General features: G+C 53.3%; 5 protein-coding genes across 5 annotated transcripts; 2 read left to right on the top strand and 3 right to left on the bottom strand.

Annotated features, from left to right (window-relative positions):
- The first annotated feature begins 3,359 nt into the window (after nt 1–3,359).
- On the top strand, nt 3,360–5,670 carry B0H65DRAFT_165742 (uncharacterized protein). Its single transcript, XM_062821295.1, has 4 exons — nt 3,360–3,737; nt 3,798–4,498; nt 4,594–4,707; nt 4,773–5,670. Exons 1-4 carry the CDS (start codon nt 3,476–3,478, stop codon nt 5,535–5,537), a joined length of 1,842 nt encoding a protein of 613 aa, XP_062683177.1. The 5' UTR covers nt 3,360–3,475; the 3' UTR covers nt 5,538–5,670.
- Nucleotides 5,671–6,531: 861 nt separating this feature from the next.
- Nucleotides 6,532–9,540, bottom strand: B0H65DRAFT_462387 (uncharacterized protein). The gene is made up of 4 exons (XM_062826638.1): nt 8,619–9,540; nt 8,287–8,449; nt 7,080–8,227; nt 6,532–6,986 (listed from the first exon to the last, which is right to left on the bottom strand). The coding sequence occupies exons 1-4, from the start codon at nt 9,053–9,055 to the stop codon at nt 6,806–6,808; spliced, it is 1,929 nt and encodes a 642-aa protein (XP_062683176.1). The 5' UTR covers nt 9,056–9,540; the 3' UTR covers nt 6,532–6,805.
- Nucleotides 9,541–9,598: 58 nt separating this feature from the next.
- On the top strand, nt 9,599–12,683 carry B0H65DRAFT_165518 (uncharacterized protein). The gene is made up of 3 exons (XM_062821294.1): nt 9,599–12,080; nt 12,170–12,229; nt 12,327–12,683. The coding sequence occupies exons 1-3, from the start codon at nt 9,995–9,997 to the stop codon at nt 12,560–12,562; spliced, it is 2,382 nt and encodes a 793-aa protein (XP_062683175.1). The 5' UTR covers nt 9,599–9,994; the 3' UTR covers nt 12,563–12,683.
- A 600-nt stretch (nt 12,684–13,283) lies between these two features.
- Nucleotides 13,284–14,459, bottom strand: B0H65DRAFT_424711 (uncharacterized protein; the record flags this gene model as incomplete). Its single annotated transcript, XM_062824524.1, has 4 exons — nt 13,284–13,652; nt 13,722–13,915; nt 14,140–14,235; nt 14,369–14,459. The coding sequence occupies 4 exons, from the start codon at nt 14,457–14,459 to the stop codon at nt 13,284–13,286; spliced, it is 750 nt and encodes a 249-aa protein (XP_062683174.1).
- Nucleotides 14,460–15,484: 1,025 nt separating this feature from the next.
- B0H65DRAFT_422582 (uncharacterized protein) lies at nt 15,485–17,305 on the bottom strand (the record flags this gene model as incomplete). The annotated part of the gene is made up of 4 exons (XM_062824409.1): nt 15,485–16,095; nt 16,156–16,355; nt 16,420–16,601; nt 16,877–17,305. The coding sequence occupies 4 exons, from the start codon at nt 17,303–17,305 to the stop codon at nt 15,485–15,487; spliced, it is 1,422 nt and encodes a 473-aa protein (XP_062683173.1).
- Nucleotides 17,306–18,210: the final 905 nt, after the last annotated feature.

Below are 18,210 nucleotides of genomic sequence, written 5' to 3'. Positions count from 1 at the left end.
CAAAATCGGTGCCAACTGTGTTGTGGTTTGGCTCTCGGGAGGGGGACACAGGGCTGGCTCATCGGCACTCTATGGATCCCGGCGATGCGGTCTCACCGAATTTCTGCAACAGTACCTGGACGGGTTGGGTTCCCGTCTTTTTGCGCTCCAATATGGATCCCCGTCGTGCCGTCGCGCACCGAGAGCCGGGATGCCCCACCCCGAGCATAGAGGACCGCTCCGGCCCGGCCGTTAGTGGATTCCACTTCTGCCCTCTCAGAGGTGTTCTACGTTTCGGGTCGGGTGAAACGAAAACCTACAGTACTACGTGTAGAAACTGTTCTGCGACGTGATGAAACCGCTTAGAAATTTTGGTAACATGTGATTGATGAGCGGATCTATGACCAGCTGATTCAACGTCGATCAGTGCTGTGTATTGTGTAAGTGTTCCGAGTCGATTACCGCTTTCGCGAAGTCGTGATGTCTTTTACTTTCAATGCGAGCCATGGCACGATCTCGGGTCGTCCCCACATCGCGGGATGGAGGAAGAAAAAAAAAAGTTTTCTTCACACGTCGTCCGGGACGTCCGCCCATGTGGATTGCAAGTTGGTGGATAAAGAGAAAAACAATCCACGGATTGTGAAGACCACGCTAGAGGACAGTGCCCATGCGGTTGGCTTCTCGCACGTTGACAGGTACCGTCGCGGCGATCCAGGGACCACACCAATCATGAGACTGACCAATTAGTTCGGTCAGAGATGACTGCTGTCTGGCGGAAACAATCCCTCCCAACCTCCGATATGTAAGCGGCAGACAACTCGACGAGAAGGGAAACATGTTCGCGCCCTATCATTAACAGTGACCATGGGAGTTATGAGATGGGATAAGCGTTTGACGTCTGTCACGTCTTATGTCATCCGTTATGCATCGCCAAGATGTGCATAACTGGCAGAGTGGCAGCTCAGGTCCCTTGCTTTCCGAAAGGGATCGAATGCGTATGCGGGGTAGATACTGGCAATCGGATGATATGTAACGGTCTTGTTTGGATCATGGGAAGCCATCTTCGTACGATTCGAAAGAAGGGATTTGTGAACGAGCCAACGGATATAAAACAAAAAACAAAAAACAGCAGGTTGGGATTTTAAGCGATGCTGGGTAGCCTTGCCGAGTGTGCAGCAGGTGAGTGGAGTTATCACAGTGCAGTGCCGTGCAGGAGGATGACAGGGTTGGTGAGATCCGGTGAAGGTTTCGTTGCCCAAAAGTCCCAAAAGCCGAAGCCAGTTCACGATTCCGTGGACCGTGACAGTTACGGCGCGGACTTAAGGACAACGATAGCTCCGGGACATGGCAATAATGGAAGTGAGGGGGAAAAAGGTTCGGATCGGATGCGGGGGAGGAGAGTGTTTGATTTCTCGTGAAACGAACTGGAGACGTTCGAACTCCTGGACTCCTGGGGAGAGACCCTTGCGATGATATGAGAGGGAACTTGGGCATCGGGGCATTCTGTCCGTTCTGTGAAAAGTTTACTTACAAGGCTGCGATATCAAAGATCTCGATCGACATCAGCTTCGGGGGACTCGACAGTCCGAGAGACCCGACAAACAACAAAAATGGGCGCAGACGCGGGGCATCTAGAACCTGAACAGGCAACATCCATAGAAAAAAAAAAAAATCAATGGTGGGTAATGTGAGTTTTAGCATGGCGCTCAGTGGCTGTCCACGCGCGGCCACGGGACTTGGAGGCTTTTTGTGCTACATGGCGTTCCCCACTTTCCATGCGACCTCGCGTGATGACAGCCATTGAATTGTCGTTTCGGCCTTTGCAGCATGATCAGATGGACGCTTCTTCCCGATTCTACTACACGTGTTGATAGATACTTGTTATTTCCGCTTGCTGACAAAAGATAAATCCGTTTCGGTGCCGTCCGATGGTCTGTTGGTGAAACACTTGCAGCGCCAGGTTCGACGTAGCTTTGGTAGACAAAGGATGCTCACCTGAGATAAGCGTAGCTTTGCAGAATTGCACTCCTCCAGCCAGCTTGTACGATATCATATTGGGTGGTGGTGCGAGCGTAAGCTTGTGTTACGTACCTCGGACTGCTTTGTAGGTTGAATTCTTACTCGGGAAATACTTGTAGATAACAGTTTGTTACGTGTTACCCTCCGGCGTTGACGCCGAGCCCGCGGTCGCCGGAGCTTTGCAAGCCACCATCCGTCCTCGCCCGAGTGGTTCCGGCATTGTTGTGGACCAAAAGGGCTGACCCGCGCAACCCTTTTGAAAGGAGGCCGTGGGTGACAGCGAAAAGGGTCATGAAACCAATGGCGAGGATGGGATGAACTTCCGAAGCACTCTCGATACCGGATCTCCTACACCATCGGAAATACTGTGTTGTAGTCCTTGGAAACTGGAGTGAAAGCCGTGGAATCGCCGTGTGAACTTTCCATTCCCAAGACCTGCTGGCCCCCATCTTCAAATCCCGTCATGATCTGCTCGCTGCCCGTAGGCCCCGCCAAGCCCGCCTGCAGCTGAGCGAGAGCTCTGCCGGGACGTGCCCCACACAGTCTGCTGCGACTGTCCAGGTACTCATGTGCTTGTGACGTTTCTCGCTGCAGAGAGACTGCGAGGAGCGACCAACACTTTACCGCCTGGTGCCTGCCATTACCTGACAATACCTAGGGTACGTACTAGCAACCTGCTAGCAAAAAGCTTTTGAAGCTTCGGATAGCTCGGAGGCGCGAACATGATCCCGAACAACGATCGGGATCTTCTGGCAGGAACAACGGCCTCAGACTCATCACGTACCATGAACCGCCCGTCAGGTACCATTGGCACACCATTAGTGTATCACCAAACCTCCCAAAACAGCAACCGGGCAGCAACTACCTACTACGGTTCCGGGGTCGGCTGATGCGCCGGCTCTGTGGAGGATGGATCTGACTCGACGCCGTGCCGTGGTGTTTTCGACGACGTGGGGAGCAAAAAATGGAAGAAAGTCTTGGATGGCACCGCGTGGTCTTGTCGTCGCTCTTGGCCGGCGACATTACCAATCCCTACCTGTCTCCCTGCCTCCACCACATACCCTGACCATGCGCAATCTTCCCTGTCCTTCTACGGGGTGTCTCCATGGAGCGACAAGATATATCCTTCTCAAGATATATCCTTCTCGTCACCGTCATGTATTTTCCTTTCTCGTCTTTTTCGCTTCCGATCCCGAGATCTCAATAAAACACCGGAGCTCCCCCTGTTTGCTGTCCATGTTTTGATAGCCACCACTCGACTCGCCTTTGTCTACATTGTCCATCTCTCATATCCACCACGGCAGATTAGGAAGACCGCCAGCTTCCTATCTGCTCATCCTTGACCGTCTCCATCACCACCTCACCAACCTCACTCTGGTTGAATGTGCCAATCTTCATCCCATCTTGACACTCTGACCTCATCATAACGACTACCCGGATCCAAGTACAGACTGAAGACTAGACGGATTTTGACCAGATGAAGTCCGTTACTACAAGGCCGCTGCTTGCAGCGCTGGCTGGCGCCGCAGTTTTGGGACTGCTCGTTCCGACCGCCCTTGCGCACGGCGGTGGTGAGGGCGGCCATGGTGGCCACGGGGGCATGGAAATGACTGATGCCGACAAGCCCCGGCCGGAGGAAGAGTACCCTCTCACATACTTTGCCCATCCCGATCACAAGACCGCCATCTACGCACACATCGCCCTGATGGTCCTTGCCTGGGTTTTCATGCTCCCAGTTGGTAAGGAACACACCGCCGTCTGGCCTGTGGCTCCAAAATGCTGACTGAAGCGACCTATAGGTGTCATGCTCTCTATTGCCCGTTCGCGGTATAGGCTCCTGGCCCAATTCGCTTTTCTCGTTACCAATGTCGGCGGCATGCTCGTTGGTATCGTCTACAACGCCAGCACGCCGGATCTGTATCCTAACAATGCCCACCACAAGCTCGGATGGGTTGTCACCTGGCTCGTTGGGGCCCAGTTCGTCATTGGTCTTTTGGCGAGCGTTGCAGGCGTGTTCAAGAAGAAGCAATCAGACGGTAGCAGCAGGGAGCGCCAGGGTTTCATGCCCGTTTCGACCCAGGCCATGGAGGAGCATAACAGCCACATCAAGCCCGCCGATAACGACGACTACCGATTCTCCAACGACAGTGGCCAGGGAACTGAGCCTTCCAGCGATGCTCTGCGGAGTTCCTCCCGTTCGTCTAGCCCCGGTGACGTTTCCCGGCAGCCACTCGCTCTTCACGATGTCGACCTGCATACCAAGGAGTATGATGACGGCGATGACTCCTACGATGTCGACTCCCACAGCGGCAGCGAGCCTCTTGGACCCATGCTTCCTGCTTCCGGCAAGGCCGTCTCCACCATTCAGAAGATTGCCGGCAAGATTTCTGAGAGATTCTGGAAGGTTTTGATCCTTGCTTACAACGTGGTCGACCGGGCCATCTTGCCCCTGGGTTTCGTTGCGTTGTGCACAGGTATCGTGACCTATGGTCGTTTCTTTGTAAGTCTTCACTCCTCTTTCCACCTCCCGCGGGTTTTCGTAAGGGCGGTGCAACGAGGGCTCTGAAATTGGAAGCTAATGTGTTGTGCTTGTAGGAGGGCGCCGGTATTTTCAATGGTCTTGCTCACTGGATCAAGGGCGGCATCTTCTTCTGGTTGGGTATTTTTACGCTCGGACGTTGGGCCGGCTGCTTCGGGGAAGTTGGTTGGGTACGTATTCCCCGTGAATTTCACAATATTCGCAACGAAGCCCAATTAGCTAACGATACCCAAAGGCTTGGAACGTGCGCCCCAAGCAGACCGGCCAGAAATGGCGACCCTCTGCCGAGTTTGTCGAGAGTGCCTTGATTTTCACCTACGGCGCCACCAACATCTTCTTGGAGCATCTCGGCCACTGGGGCGGCGCATGGTCGGCTTCGGATCTCGAGCACTTCTCCATCACTGTTCTCTTCATCGGCGGTGGCCTGTGCGGCATGCTCATCGAATCGGTTCGCATCCGCGACTTGCTCAACACCACCGTCACCGACGCCGCCGGCGTCTCCGAGGAACCCCGCCAGCAGCACCACTTCCATGACGTGGAAGTCGAGGACTCCGACCGCCGCGAGCCCGAAACCTACTCCTTCAGCATAAACCCCATCCCGGCCCTGGTCATCCTCCTCTTGGGAATCATGATGTCCTCGCACACGCAGGACAGCATGATCTCCAGCATGGTGCACAAGCAGTGGGGCAACCTGCTTACCGGCGCCTCCTTCGCGCGCGGTTTTACTTATGTAATCACCTACCTCAAGCCCCCGCGCTCCGTGTACCCTTCGCGCCCGCCGACGGAGCTCCTCGCGGCTTTCGGTTTGATTAGTGGCGGCATCATCTTCATGGCCAGCGCGAGCGACACCGTCAGCGGCATGATCCACTACCAGCTCGATGCCATGTTCATGTACACCGTTACTATGGGCTTGGTTGGGCTGCTGATGGCGTGGGTGATTTTGTGTATTGCGCTCAAGGGCTGGGCTGTTCGCAAGGAGACGGGGCGGTATCGCAAATGAAAGGGGTTCGTTCGGGCTTGTTTCATGCGACACAAATTCTCTTCTTCTGAGAACACCGCCCGCGCACTCCGCTTCGATGCGGTGCGATATACAGCCTTGCCAGTAGGGTGACTTGGTCGGACCATTGGGACCTTTTTTCCTCCTAGTCCGTTCCTGAACGCCCTACATGGCTTGGTTGACTTACCAAAAGCGGACGAGTCCGCTTCTTGACGAACTAACCCCCGAGAGAAGCTGCACCGAGCCGCTTTGTCAACAGAGACGTTGACTAAAAGACTGTGTCGAGATGATGATGATGCATGATACCCAGGTGGTGTTTTGAGAATTTCATACCAACAACGGGTTGCATCAAATCGGCGTTTTTGTTTGATTTTCTTATTTGGGCCACGAAACTCGTCCACTCGCTATAACGACAATTTTTTGGGAAGAACTGGCCGGATGCATTGTTTTGCTTTTTTTTTTTTTTTTTTTTTTTTTTTTTTTCAGCATTTTCAAAGAGAGATACCCACCCCCCTTTATACCCATACACATACACATACACATACGCATACACACACACACACACATACATACATATACGCGACAACGCACATACGACCGTACACGACACTCGTTCAAGGGAGGAATCATATCAACGATAAACAAGGGACCCAGAAATGCGGGGATGACATGGGATGGAATTGTAATACGATGGGATGGAATGAGATGAGATGACACTCAGGGTAATGCGGTTAATGACAACGGGCGGAAACGAATAAAAAGGCTGGGTAGAAAGGGTACTTACTCTTCAAGCGAATGGAAAGGGCAGGCGGAGCCGGGAGGAACTGGAGGACAGAAAAGCTTGTGTCGAGCGGTTGTCGAAAGTAGACGTAAAGATAAAGCATGAAATGATAATATGTATACATACTCAGATTTAAGCACGGTGCTGATCTAGTGTCGTTATTTTAGAGCTGATCTGGTAGTATTCATAAACCCTGCTGCACTTTGAGGACAAACATGCTCATGCAGTTTCGTTGTAATAGTGTTCCCGTCTGGATAATCTGGCAGTAATCATGAATCCTACAACTTGAAGACAGATGTGCTCATCCATCTCATTGTGACCCAGTGGCCTTGTTGTATAGGGTATACATACGGTTCCTTATTCCTACAACAATTCCGGGGCCAAAAACACTATTTTACAGATACAATATGATACACACATCTCCCGAGGCCCCTTTTTTCGCATCCATCGGCCTCTTTTTTCACCTCCCCAGTAACTTCCGAACGAAAACCTAGTCGTCAGGATACGATTCCTTGATGTTCGAGATAAAAGTGCAGGTTTCCCTGTCAAACCGCTTGAAGTACTTGCCCGCCAAGAATTTGAGCGACTCGGGAATCAAGTCAGGATCGGTGATAATCTCGATGCTATTCTGAGCCACACGCAGGCGGTCAATCCTGGGTCTCTTAGAACTCCTGTTGTGACTAGTCGATTAGCAAGAAGTTGACAGTGGAGACAAGCGTAAAAGTGAAAAGGGAAGATGATGAGAGGACGACACGGCCACATACATGCATGTATAAAACACTCTGGCCAACTGAGGCCTTAAGCCAAGGCCTTCTGAGTGCAACCTATCCCCTGAAGATCTGGGAGAAGTTGTAGGAGACTGGACCTCATCCTCGTAACCATCAAGGTAATGCGGAACCGGAAGGCCCGCAGACCCGGCTGCCCAGCCGTTGATGATTCCGATCCATCCGTACCTCTTGTGGCGGAAGACCTGGCCGATCCTGTAGCGCACGCGCTCCTGCATCTCCTGCGTCCAGCGACGGGTGACGACCGCCTCCCGCCTGTCGAGGTTGTCCAGCATGTTCAGGATCTCGCGAACGTTTTCCCATCCGGCGCGGTTGCGCACGTGCGGCTGCGATGCGACGAATTGTTCGTACAACGGAAGAAGATATTTGCGAACGATCCAGGCGTCTTCGCCCCATGACATGGCAAACGAGTGCAGGAAGGCTTCGAGGCTATGGTCCCAGTGGACACTAGAAACCGGCTTAACCATCAGTTCCGCCCACATCGAGGCATACTTGGCCGCCTCCACGTTAATGTCTGGATGACCCGCCCGCAACCGCTTCGCTTCGACCTCGATGGGCTCCCCTGATCGGTCGGCGAGATTTTGGATTCGACTGGTGGCGGCTTTGATATTTGCCGCTGTTCGGAGGATGATGATTGGCACAGGCGACGCCCTAAGGAACACCTCTGACCCTTGAGTCCACCCCAACTCGACCAGTGCCCTCCTTAGCTCATCGAGCGTAACCTCCCCATCCCACTTGTACGGGTTCAGGTACATGGTCTCTGGTTCAGCTTTGGGATCCTCTTCCACATCACCATCCAAGGTCATGCCAGGAGGGGCCTTCACAGATGCATGGACATGACTCGGGAATGCACAGCATGCGCTTGACATGCCGAGGCGTTCGGCAACCGAAGCAAATATGGCGCTCGAGATTATGGGAAGCGACGGGTGCTCATCGTCGGACAGGGCGTGGCCTAGAAGGCAATTCCTCAGGTTGTGGTAGTTGACGATCTCGTTCTCCATCCCCATGAGATTCTGAGCCCTCAGCCATCGATTTAAGGCTAGAGCCTTCTGCCTTGTCGACATGATCTCATGTTCTGGGTGCTCCAGCAAGAATCTATGGGCGAGCGTGTCTAGTGTGCTCAGTATCTGTGGCAAAAGGTGTGAGCTAACATGCCCTCGCCATTGGAGATGGGCGTTCAACATACGTATTCAAGGTCTTGGGGCTGGTCGTGCAGAACAAACAGGTCGAATGCGCCGAGAGCACGATCGAGCCCCGAGTACGGATCAGTCCCTGTCTCATAGCACTTGGACCATACTTCTACAGCCATGCCCCTGTGAATGCTGTCCAAGGCTGAATTCGCATAGTACCTGGATGAACGTTTCAGTAACCGAACGGTCTTTGGATCTAGACGTATCCCACTTGGGCCGAGAATGATTGTGATGTCACCATCAGAGGGGATCGACTAATACACAAAACCCTTGAGTGCAGTGTACTTGAAATACCAAGCTGCTTCGCCACAAGAGAACTGCCTCGTACCTTCTGGCCAAAACGTCATCATGGGATTCATCGACGTGACATTGCTCCAAAAGAAAGTCTTTGGCGTCGTAACCAAACCGACAGATGCGCTGGATATTCTTCAGCTGGTGATATCTCGTCGTGAGGATCTCGTCTAGAAGTCGTTTGATCAAGTGATTCTGCCCTTTCCTTCGGAGCCATAGCTTTTTCCATTCGATGGTAGTTGGTCTCGGATCCGACAGTTTCGCGAAGAAGTAGTGTTCAGGCTTCCAGAAAGTAAACGAGTTTCGGCAAAGATATCGCCATAGCAGCGGTTCGTTGGCAATGTGGTAGAAACGTCGCGAGACCGGCTGGACGCTCAGGACGTTGTCCTCGGGCGAGACATATAGAAGGATGTGACGGATGAGCTCATCGGGAAAACGGTCCAGTGACGAGGACGTCATGGCGTGGCTCTCCATGTGCACACCCAAGCGAGGTGTTAGTCGCCAATATATCTCCCGGTCCGGATCCTGGACGCTGAGTTGTCGGGAGCTGATTTGTTTAGGACGTCAGAGGTATGGAGAAAGAGCTCAGCTCTGGGATTTGGGGTCGAGAGTCGAGACTCTGTCGAGCGGAAATTCAGCGATGTGCTACTGGGGCAGATCGGCACAGGGAAGAGGGACGGGAATGCAGAAGCAAAGTGGAAGCAAGAGTTCTCCGCGTGCCGGAATGAGGTTGAAAAATCAATACCGGCGTCATATTAGTGGTAAAGACAAAACCTAAAATGGGAGGCGTCTCGGTACCTGGAATCCTAATGACGGCACCTTATCTAATTATTTGGCTTTATTATCGTCGTAGCGCAAGGTCAGGCAGGCATTTAGGTGCCAAAAGTTGGGACGGCACGACGGCTGATAACATGGCCCGAGCGTCCGCTGTTAAGTACCTTAACGCGCACTGATGCTTGTGCCCGCAGGGGTTCGTTCCCGCCCTTGCCGTGCCGTGTCCGTGTCGTGACTGTTGGGTTTGATATGCGGCTTCCACCTCGTGCTCGCTCGTGCAGCAAGACTGACACGCCTCAGCAGCACCCCACTTTTGCCCCCAATTGATCTGGACCGCGGGGTAAAAGTGTCCTAAAATTTCCCCTTGCGGTGTCTCTTTGCGCCGCCTTCGTTCCGGTCCAGACGTTCCCTTCTGTGCTGTCGTGTCTCAGAGTGAGTAAAGTCCCATCCAGTGTCCCATTAACATCCCCCTCCTTCCCGCCCTTCCGTCCCTCTACAAGTTACTCCAAAAGCTTTGCGACCACACACGTCCAAGTGAGTCACGGCCCGGGTCTCTGACAGAACCCGCGATATTGTTATCTGTAGGAACCCTTCAGTCGCAAACCGAACACCCCCGAGGTTCTATCGACACATTTCAACATGGAGCAGGTTACCGAAAAGGTCACCGAGACCCTCAAGAAGGTCGCCATTGGCGGCGACAAGCCCCAGAAGGAGAAGAAGCAGAAGAAGGAGAAGGCTGCTGCCCCCGCCGCTGGCGGCGATGCCGGCCCTCTCGAGATGAACCCCCCTCCTTCCTTCATCCAGGAGCGCCTCGACCTCTTCGACAGACTGTACAAGGAGCAGCAGGAGGAGCTGGCCAAGCGCCCCCACGATGACATCCTTATCACCATGCCCGACGGCACCACCAAGGCCGGCAAGGCCTACGAGATCACCCCCGCCGAGATCGCAAAGGGCATTTCCAACTCCCTCTTCAAGCGCACCGTTGTCGCCAGAATCGACGGAGAGACACTATGGGATCTCGAGCGTCCTCTCGAGAAGAGCTGCAAGCTGGAACTCCTCGACTTCAACGACGACCAGGGCAAGTTCGTCTTCTGGCACTCGAGTGCCCACATCCTCGGTGAGGCCTGCGAGCGCAGATTCGGCTGCTCCCTCTGCATTGGTCCCCCCGTTGACAACGGCTTCTACTACGAAATGGCTCTTCCCGGCGGTGCCGCCGTCCAGTCTAGCGACTGGGCGCCCCTCGAGAACATCGTCACCAAGATCGTCAAGGAGAAGCAGCCTTTCCAGAGACTGGAGATGAGCAAGGAGGATCTGCTCAAGATGTTCGCCTACAACCCATACAAGCAGCACATCATCAAGGACAAGATCCCCGACGGCACCAGAACCACTGTCTACCGTAACGGCCCCCTTATCGATCTCTGCCGTGGTCCTCACGTCCCCGATACCAGCAGAATCGAGGCTTTCGCCATCATGAAGAACTCTTCTTCCTACTTCCTTGGTGACGCCAACAACGACTCCCTCCAGCGTATCTATGGTGTCTCTTTCCCTGACAAGAAGCAAATGGCCGCTCACAAAAAGTTCCTTGAGGAGGCTGCCAAGCGCGATCACCGCCTCATTGGCAAGCAGCAGGAGCTCTTCTACTTCGAGGAGTGCTCGCCCGGTTCCGCCATGTGGCTGCCCCACGGTATGCGCATCAACAACGCCATCATGGAATACATCAAGGAGGAGTACTGGAAGCGCGGTTACGACGAGGTTATGACTCCCAACATGTTCAACGTCTCCCTTTGGGAGCAGTCCGGCCACTTGGCCCACTACAAGGATGACATGTTCATCCTTGACGTTGACAAGGAGCAGTTTGGTCTTAAGCCCATGAACTGCCCTGCCCACGCCATGATGTTCCGTCACCGTGATCGCAGCCACAAGGAGCTCCCCCTCAGGCTTGCTGATTTCGGTGTGCTCCACAGAAACGAGGCCAGCGGTGCTCTCTCCGGCCTCACCCGTGTGCGCAGATTCCAGCAGGATGATGCTCATATCTTCTGCCGTGAGGATCAGATCAAGGCCGAGGTTGCCGATCTGTTTGACTTCATGCAGTCTTTCTACGGCATGCTTGGTCTCACCTTCAAGATGAAGCTCTCTACTCGCCCCGAGAAGTACATGGGTGAGATCGAGACCTGGGACCGCGCCGAGGCTCGCCTCAAGGAGGCTCTCGATGAGTTCTCCACTGCTACTGGTGGCACCTGGGAGCTGAACGAGGGCGATGGTGCCTTCTACGGCCCCAAGATCGATATTGCTGTTTTGGACTGCCTCAACCGCCCCTGGCAGTGCGCCACCATCCAGCTCGACTTCCAGCAGCCCATCAACTTCTCTCTCGAGTACATGACCGCTGAGACCCAGGCCAAGCAGGATGAGGGCAAGCCCGCCCCCAAGGCCCCCGAGCCTGAGGCTCCTAAGGAGGAGGAGGCCCCCAAGGAGGGTGAGGAGAAGAAGAAGAAGGCTCTTCTTGTCAAGAAGCCTCTTGCCCCCGGCTGCGCCCGCCCCGTCATGATCCACCGTGCCATGGCTGGCTCCATCGAGCGCTTCACTGCCATTCTTGCCGAGCACTTTGCTGGCAAGTGGCCCTTCTGGATGTCGCCCCGCCAGGTCATGGTCATCCCCGTCGGCATGGGCTTCCTTGATTACGCCAAGGAGGTTGCCCTGACCCTCAAGAAGGAGAAGATCCACGTCGGTATGTTTACCCCCTTACTCACTATCATGCATCTATCCCTTTGTCACTACCGTTGAATAACAAACACTGACACCAAACCACAACAACAGATGTCGACAGCAGTGGCAATACCCTCCAGAAGAAGATTCGTTCCGCTCAGCTCGCTCAATGTAAGTCCCGTCAAGTCTCCTCCGGGACCTAACCCAGGTCCTTTACCCCTTTGGCGAAAATAATACACCTTCTAACCACACATCCCCCTCCACACAGACAACTTCATCATCGTCGTCGGCGACGACGAGAAGACCAACCGCAAGGTCAACATCCGTTACCGTGACGACACCTCTACCCAGGCGCGTGACGTGCCCTACCCTCTCGATGAGGCCGTCGAGAAGCTTCGCGCGCTCAAGGCCGATCGCGGCATGTACAACCCTTTCCCTGCTCACAACCCCAAGAAGGAGGAGGCTGCCAAGGAGGAGACCGCCAAGGAGGAGGTCAAGGCTTAAATCAAACTAAAGTAAGGGAGTACATAAAGCAAGAATAAATATTCAAAAGTTCATGTTGGGAGCAAGATGGAGTAGGTAGGAGTACGGGTTATAGTCGGAGCATTTAGTCTAGCATATGCTTGTTACAGAAAGGTAGAGAAAGAGGCGATTCATCTTTGTTCATGTTTTGAGGCTTTTGATGCTATTCGTTGGTTTTGTGGTCTGTCGCCCGGGCGCATTGGTGCCTTTCTGCGCAGATCGAAATGCGAATTATAGACAAATCTCCGCGTAGACGGAGTACGGAGTACGGAGTAGAGGCCGAAGGCGGGGAAGAGGTAGAGGGTATTTGTATTCTAAATAGAAAAGCACACACTCGTACTACACCTGATAGTAACCAGAAAAGGAAATGGCGGGAGAAAAAGAGCAGGCATGATAGTCGTTTCAACAATTCCCAAAACCCCCTACAGACCAACGGCTAGTTTCCTTCTTCTTTCATTCTTCTTCGTTTTCTTTTTATCTCGGCTGTTCACCTGATGAAGGATTCTCTCGCCTTTTGCTTTCCTGCTCAAGACCTTTCTCAGAGCCTTTCTCAGTCTTCCCTTTCTCTTTCCCACCCACGTCCAACTCGTAGCAGGCCTCTTCCTTGTTGAAATCCAGGCCCTTTCCCTTTCCATAAACACCTTTATCCATCCCGTCGTTGTCCTCTCGTCACAATTTCGTAAACCCTGCAGGCCCCATAGTTTCAAGGCTTGGGAATGTGAATGGTCTTGCTCGTCATCAAGCACCCGTGGATCATAAAGATGAGCACAATAGGGTGGAACTCGAGCGCGGTGCCCTGGAACATGGTACCCCACGGAAGCGAGTCATGGATCCAGCCTTTTGACACCCAGTAGGCCATGATGGCGTCCAGACCGAGCGTCGTGGGGATCGGCGTGCCCTCGAAGTAGGCGGCCTTGCCGTTGGCGTCCTTCGGGATGGCGGTCGCGGTCACGTTGAAGCGGGCGAGGCGGGTGAGGCCGCAGAGGATGAAGAAGCCGAGGCAGAGATGGTCGAGAGGGGTGCGGATACCGATGGCGAAGGCGACGACGGCGGGAGAGACGCCGAAGGAGATCTGGTGGATGGGGGGTTACGAGTCAGAATGTTTGATGTCCTGGATGGGGGGAGGTAATATTGTACGTACCAGATCAGCCAGCGAGTCCAGCTCTTGGCCCATCATGCTGCTCTTCTTCCTCCAACGCGCTACCTTGCCATCCATGAAATCGAAAAACAGGCCGAAGGGGAGGAAGGCAAGCGCGTAGTAGAGGTTGGTCTTGTCGGCGGGGTCGCCAAGGCAGTACCGCAAAGAGGAGAAGAGGGAGAGAATACCGCAAAGGCCTAGGAGAGTTGCAAAGGCGTTAGCATTCTGTTCCCACGTCATCCTATAACATCCCAACTCGCGCAGAAGTTATGCGTCGACATTGTCCTTCCGGGAAACCGCGTAGTTCGTGACGACCTTGCTTCTTTGGTGCTTATAGCCCGAAAGCCCAGTGTCACAAGCGCCGGCTCCCTACCCCAACCAGACAGAATGCGCGAGAGGATACCAAGAGACAGAAACTAACCATTCAACTCAGTAATGAGATCCGCGAGGTGCATCGCGCGGATCAGAGAGAAGTGCCCCGCATCTGTAGAGAAGAGAATTTTCTGCTTGTCGTGAGCTGCCGATTGACGCGCCATGTTAGCAACAATTGTCTGCATTAAGCGCCGAATGGTTTGGTTCTTTCGAACAGCGGATGGTAGATGATATCGACCGGGTTCGCGGAAAGCCGGGGATAAGGAAGGAAAACATACAGCGATCGAACTCGGTAACAGCGGCGGAGGTTGAGTCGTCCTGGGTTGCGGCGCCATTGGCGACCGACGCATGGCTCGGCCGTTTCGACATGATTGCGGTTGCGTAGATGGAGTTGAAGATTCACTTGGGACTTCGTGAACGGAAGAAATGGATGTTGTTGTGTCTGGCGCTTGTCGTGGTTTTTTTTTTTTCGTTGTCGCCGGATGCAAGGAGGGTCTTTTAAAAAAAGTTGGTCAGTTGGGGCTCTGAGAAAAGATGCAGCCTGCTATTTAGTCGCCTCTGCATACATGTGAAGATGGTGTTCCAGAAGGGATACTGGCAGGAGATGCTCACCAAAGGTCAAGACAGATGCTTTTACAGCCCTTTTCTAGCAAAAATCGAGAGGAAGGGGAAGAATGTTTGTTGGTGGAGGAACAAGACAGGTATGAATACGTGACCAGACCAGGACAAGAAGGTGGTGGTAAAGTGTCGGGTTGGTCACGGTGCCTTTCAGTTTCGAGGTCCCCCTCCTACGGCAGTGGTGCAGGTCAATGCTTCTCTGAAAGTCTGGATGATTGACAGGCAGTGGCAGGGGTCATGCCGTCATTCCTTCTGCCCAGCGAAAATCTGGCCTTGGCGGGAACCAGGTCGTCGACCGACTCGAGACCGCCTTCTCAAACCGGAGTTGGGTCGTTGGCGTCCACCTTTCTGCCGGCTTAACGAGTCGCTACAACCACTTGACCGCCTGCCCTTATCGTCCACCGGGCCATGGGAGGTTGTCCAAAATTACGTCACAAGAAACGTGTGATACAGACTTGTAATGGAAGTTATTCAACTTGCAAGGCATCGAGACATCGTCGATCAAGAGACCATATGGCAAAATTCCTGCGCGTCATGACCCCCCAACACCTATTTTCAACTTGTTTCACTTTTATCAAATTAATTTTAAGTTGACCGTTGGGAATGGGCTGGTTGGTAGCCCGGCTTTGTCCGAAATCGAAACCCACATTCCGATCTTTGAGCCGTGACAAAGCCCTTTTCCCTTGATCTTGCGCATCCCTGGGAAATGACTTTCTGCTTCAGAAGCGGCCCAAGTACCCTCCCAGTTGATAACCAGTCCTCGTAGGGATGTATGTTTATGAACCGTTTCGCGATTTCACCTGTTCGTGTAGCTCCCTCAGCACACCACGCTCGGCAAGCTTCGTCACCCATTCATGAATTGCTGGTGTGTGGTCCTTCCTCCGTCCAGGATCTTCATCCTGAGAATCACCGTCCTCGTCACCTTCCGGCCCAGAAGCGACTTCAGTGTAGTACTCCGCCCGAATCTGCTCCTGTTTCTGGCGGAGCTCCGTTCTAAAAAGCAGCGCCTCAGCCATCTCCATACCACCGGCCTGTATTTTATCTTGCAACTGATGGGCATCTGCTGAACTCTCGATAATGAGTTGAGCTTCGTCCGCACTGAGCTGGAACTCGTCAAGTTTACTCATGTCGTTGAAGTTGCTGATATGGTCCTTGAATGAAGGCGACTCATTATCTTCCTCAAACCAGGCCGATTCTCTTCCGAATGCATCATCCAGCAATTTTGTGCAATGGATGTTGACAGCGAGTTGACGCCGCAGTGCGGCCCGACGGTCTCCGCAAAGAGCGAGGAGGCTAAACGCCAATTGACCGGCTTCATACTCCATCATCTTTTCCTGGATGACAGGCTGGGCTACACTTGTCCAGTGCGCCCCTTCCTCGAATTTTCCTACATTATCTGTTAGCCACATCTTGTCTCAATTCTCTCGTTGGAACAAGGGGGGCATACCAACGTAGCGAGGGTTAAACTTCAGCCCATCGAGTTCCCATACGCTACGGTCCCGGTGGTTTGGTACATATGCAACAAAGTGATAGGCATCCTCGATCTCCTGCCCCTTCTTACGGCGCGCTGTGGTTCTAGCCCGCTTCTTTTTGCTTTCCTCAGCCTTGTTCTCGAGGGCCAGGGCTGCATTGAGAAGGTCCAGACGCCTGTTGAAACGTCAGCTAGAGCCGATTATGGTCAGCCCTTCGGGAAGCGGAATAAGGTACGTACCGTGCAAAATGGTTATGTGCTACCCTTATCCACGAACTGTTGCTGAGAAGGTGACCACGCAACGGTGGAGATAGGGGTCTAGATTCCTCCTTGAACTTGGACAGATTTGTGTCCAGTGGAAGGTCTTGGGCGTTCATGATGATATTGAATAAAGCAACTGTCGCACAAGCGTTGTTGGTCGTCTATAAACCAAGGTTAGCCACAGTCGATAACCGAGGGAGGCGCCAAAGGAGAGACTAGAGACTTGCCTGGTTGGCGAACCATAATCCAAAGTCCTCATCTGGTTCCAGATCCTCCTCCTCCTCTTCCATGACCTGAAATAGGAACACTAGGCCATAGAGAGGTTCCCTACGCGCAGTCAGTACCTGTTGATAGCCCTTGATGCAACATAGGGAGCGCTATCAACTCACGGGAGAAGGAGGAGCGATTCCTCGTCAACAGACAACACCTCTCTCACTTTGGCCTCCCGTATGCCGAGCAGTCTGAGGATACGATTGAAGAAGACTGGGTCAGATTCCACGTCCGTCCAGCTTGGCCATTCTGTTAGCTCATTCTCTTGCCATGGTCCTAACGAAGCCTCCAGGACGTTCACGGGCACGTCAAAGACTTCGGGGGCTGCCTTGCGCTTGGCATTTCGTCGAGGCCGAATAGCTGTCTTTGGCTCCTCTGTAGCGGGTGACTCCTTGAGCATCGATGATCCCTCGGGATTGGCTGACTCTTCCAGCTTTGCTGAAGACTTGGAGTCGAGCGACGCCCTCTTCCGGCTGGCCTTCACGCCGGCGGGCGAATTGAGTTCGTCGTCAGAGCTGAGTTCCGCATATCTTGTGTTTGGCTTGCGGGCACGCCCTGAGCGACGGGTTGCTGCGGGCTCACTGTTTGGATCCATATCTGAAAGAAGGTCTCGTGAAATGAAGTTGATGGATTCGAAAAGCAGTGAACCGGTCAAGCTGAGGGACGAATGTTGAAAGGCCAAAGAGGGTGAAGGGCAGGCTGCTTGTCTTTTCCAGCTCTCGTCTTACTGACAGTTAGAGAGTGTACCGCGGGATCTTGCCTTGTGACTTGTGACTGTGAGACTCGCGTAAGGCATGCCGCGAACGTCACAGAGAACTCTGGTTTGGAGGCTATGTTGTTCGCTCCCAAAGTCGATGGATAAATCTGAATGGGAGTTGACGGTACGAGAGCATTAAGAGGAGAGTGCGCCGGGATGTTGTAAGTGACTGCACCAAGAACTCGCTTGCATTCCGTCCGATAATCCTTGACAGCTTGAATAAAACGGTTTGGTGAATTGACTTCCAGGCCAGGCCCCGATTGGAAGACTAATAAGCGGCAACTGTATTGACGTGACAAGATGGTGAGGTTGTAAAGAAAGAACGACGACCATGGAGGAGGTTCGTTGGACGTTGTGACTTTTCGTCTAAGTGTTGTCGCAGGCGCACGCAGACGCTTGAGCCTTGAGCAGCTGCTAGACGTTAACGGGAGGTACATGGGGGACCACCTCTCCTGCAGTGTCATCAAGCATTTGTGCACCGGGGTGCACGAGAGCATTTTGGGTATCAGTTCCAAGTTCAGACACATCTTGAACTCTTAAAGATTGCTGCTACTAGGAGCTTTCAATAAAGTGCTGCCCATCTTTGCTGAACAACATCTTGTTTACTTTCGCTTGCACTATCTGACAGCTTAAAGCAGCTGAAGGCAGGGGAAGCTTCAGAAAGCACTGACCAACCATACAGAAAGATGGCGGCAAGTGGGGAAGGTTCCCGTTGGGTCCCAACTCATTATGGGTCATCTTGT

Source organism: Neurospora tetraspora, assembly GCF_033439725.1.
Source record: "Neurospora tetraspora strain CBS 560.94 chromosome Unknown B0H65scaffold_3, whole genome shotgun sequence".
NCBI classification, from domain to species: Eukaryota; Fungi; Ascomycota; class Sordariomycetes; order Sordariales; family Sordariaceae; genus Neurospora; species Neurospora tetraspora.
Note: the sequence above shows the minus strand (reverse complement) of the source record. Positions and strands in the feature narration are given on the sequence as shown.

Bases quoted from the DNA above. Each gene is read 5' to 3' on its own strand.
- B0H65DRAFT_165742 (XM_062821295.1), top strand. From the start codon at position 3,476: ATGAAGTCCGTTACTACAAGGCCGCTGCTTGCAGCGCTGGCTGGCGCC. The intron at 3,738-3,797 runs GTAAGGAACACA...AGCGACCTATAG, and splicing joins GGTTTTCATGCTCCCAGTTG to GTGTCATGCTCTCTATTGCC. The intron at 4,708-4,772 runs GTACGTATTCCC...CGATACCCAAAG, and splicing joins GCTTCGGGGAAGTTGGTTGG to GCTTGGAACGTGCGCCCCAA.
- B0H65DRAFT_462387 (XM_062826638.1), bottom strand. From the start codon at position 9,055: ATGGAGAGCCACGCCATGACGTCCTCGTCACTGGACCGTTTTCCCGAT. The intron at 8,228-8,286 runs GTATGTTGAACG...CTTTTGCCACAG, and splicing joins AGCCCCAAGACCTTGAATAC to ATACTGAGCACACTAGACAC. The intron at 6,987-7,079 runs GTATGTGGCCGT...TAGTCACAACAG, and splicing joins AGAGTGTTTTATACATGCAT to GAGTTCTAAGAGACCCAGGA.
- B0H65DRAFT_165518 (XM_062821294.1), top strand. From the start codon at position 9,995: ATGGAGCAGGTTACCGAAAAGGTCACCGAGACCCTCAAGAAGGTCGCC. The intron at 12,081-12,169 runs GTATGTTTACCC...CCACAACAACAG, and splicing joins GAAGGAGAAGATCCACGTCG to ATGTCGACAGCAGTGGCAAT. The intron at 12,230-12,326 runs GTAAGTCCCGTC...CCCTCCACACAG, and splicing joins TTCCGCTCAGCTCGCTCAAT to ACAACTTCATCATCGTCGTC.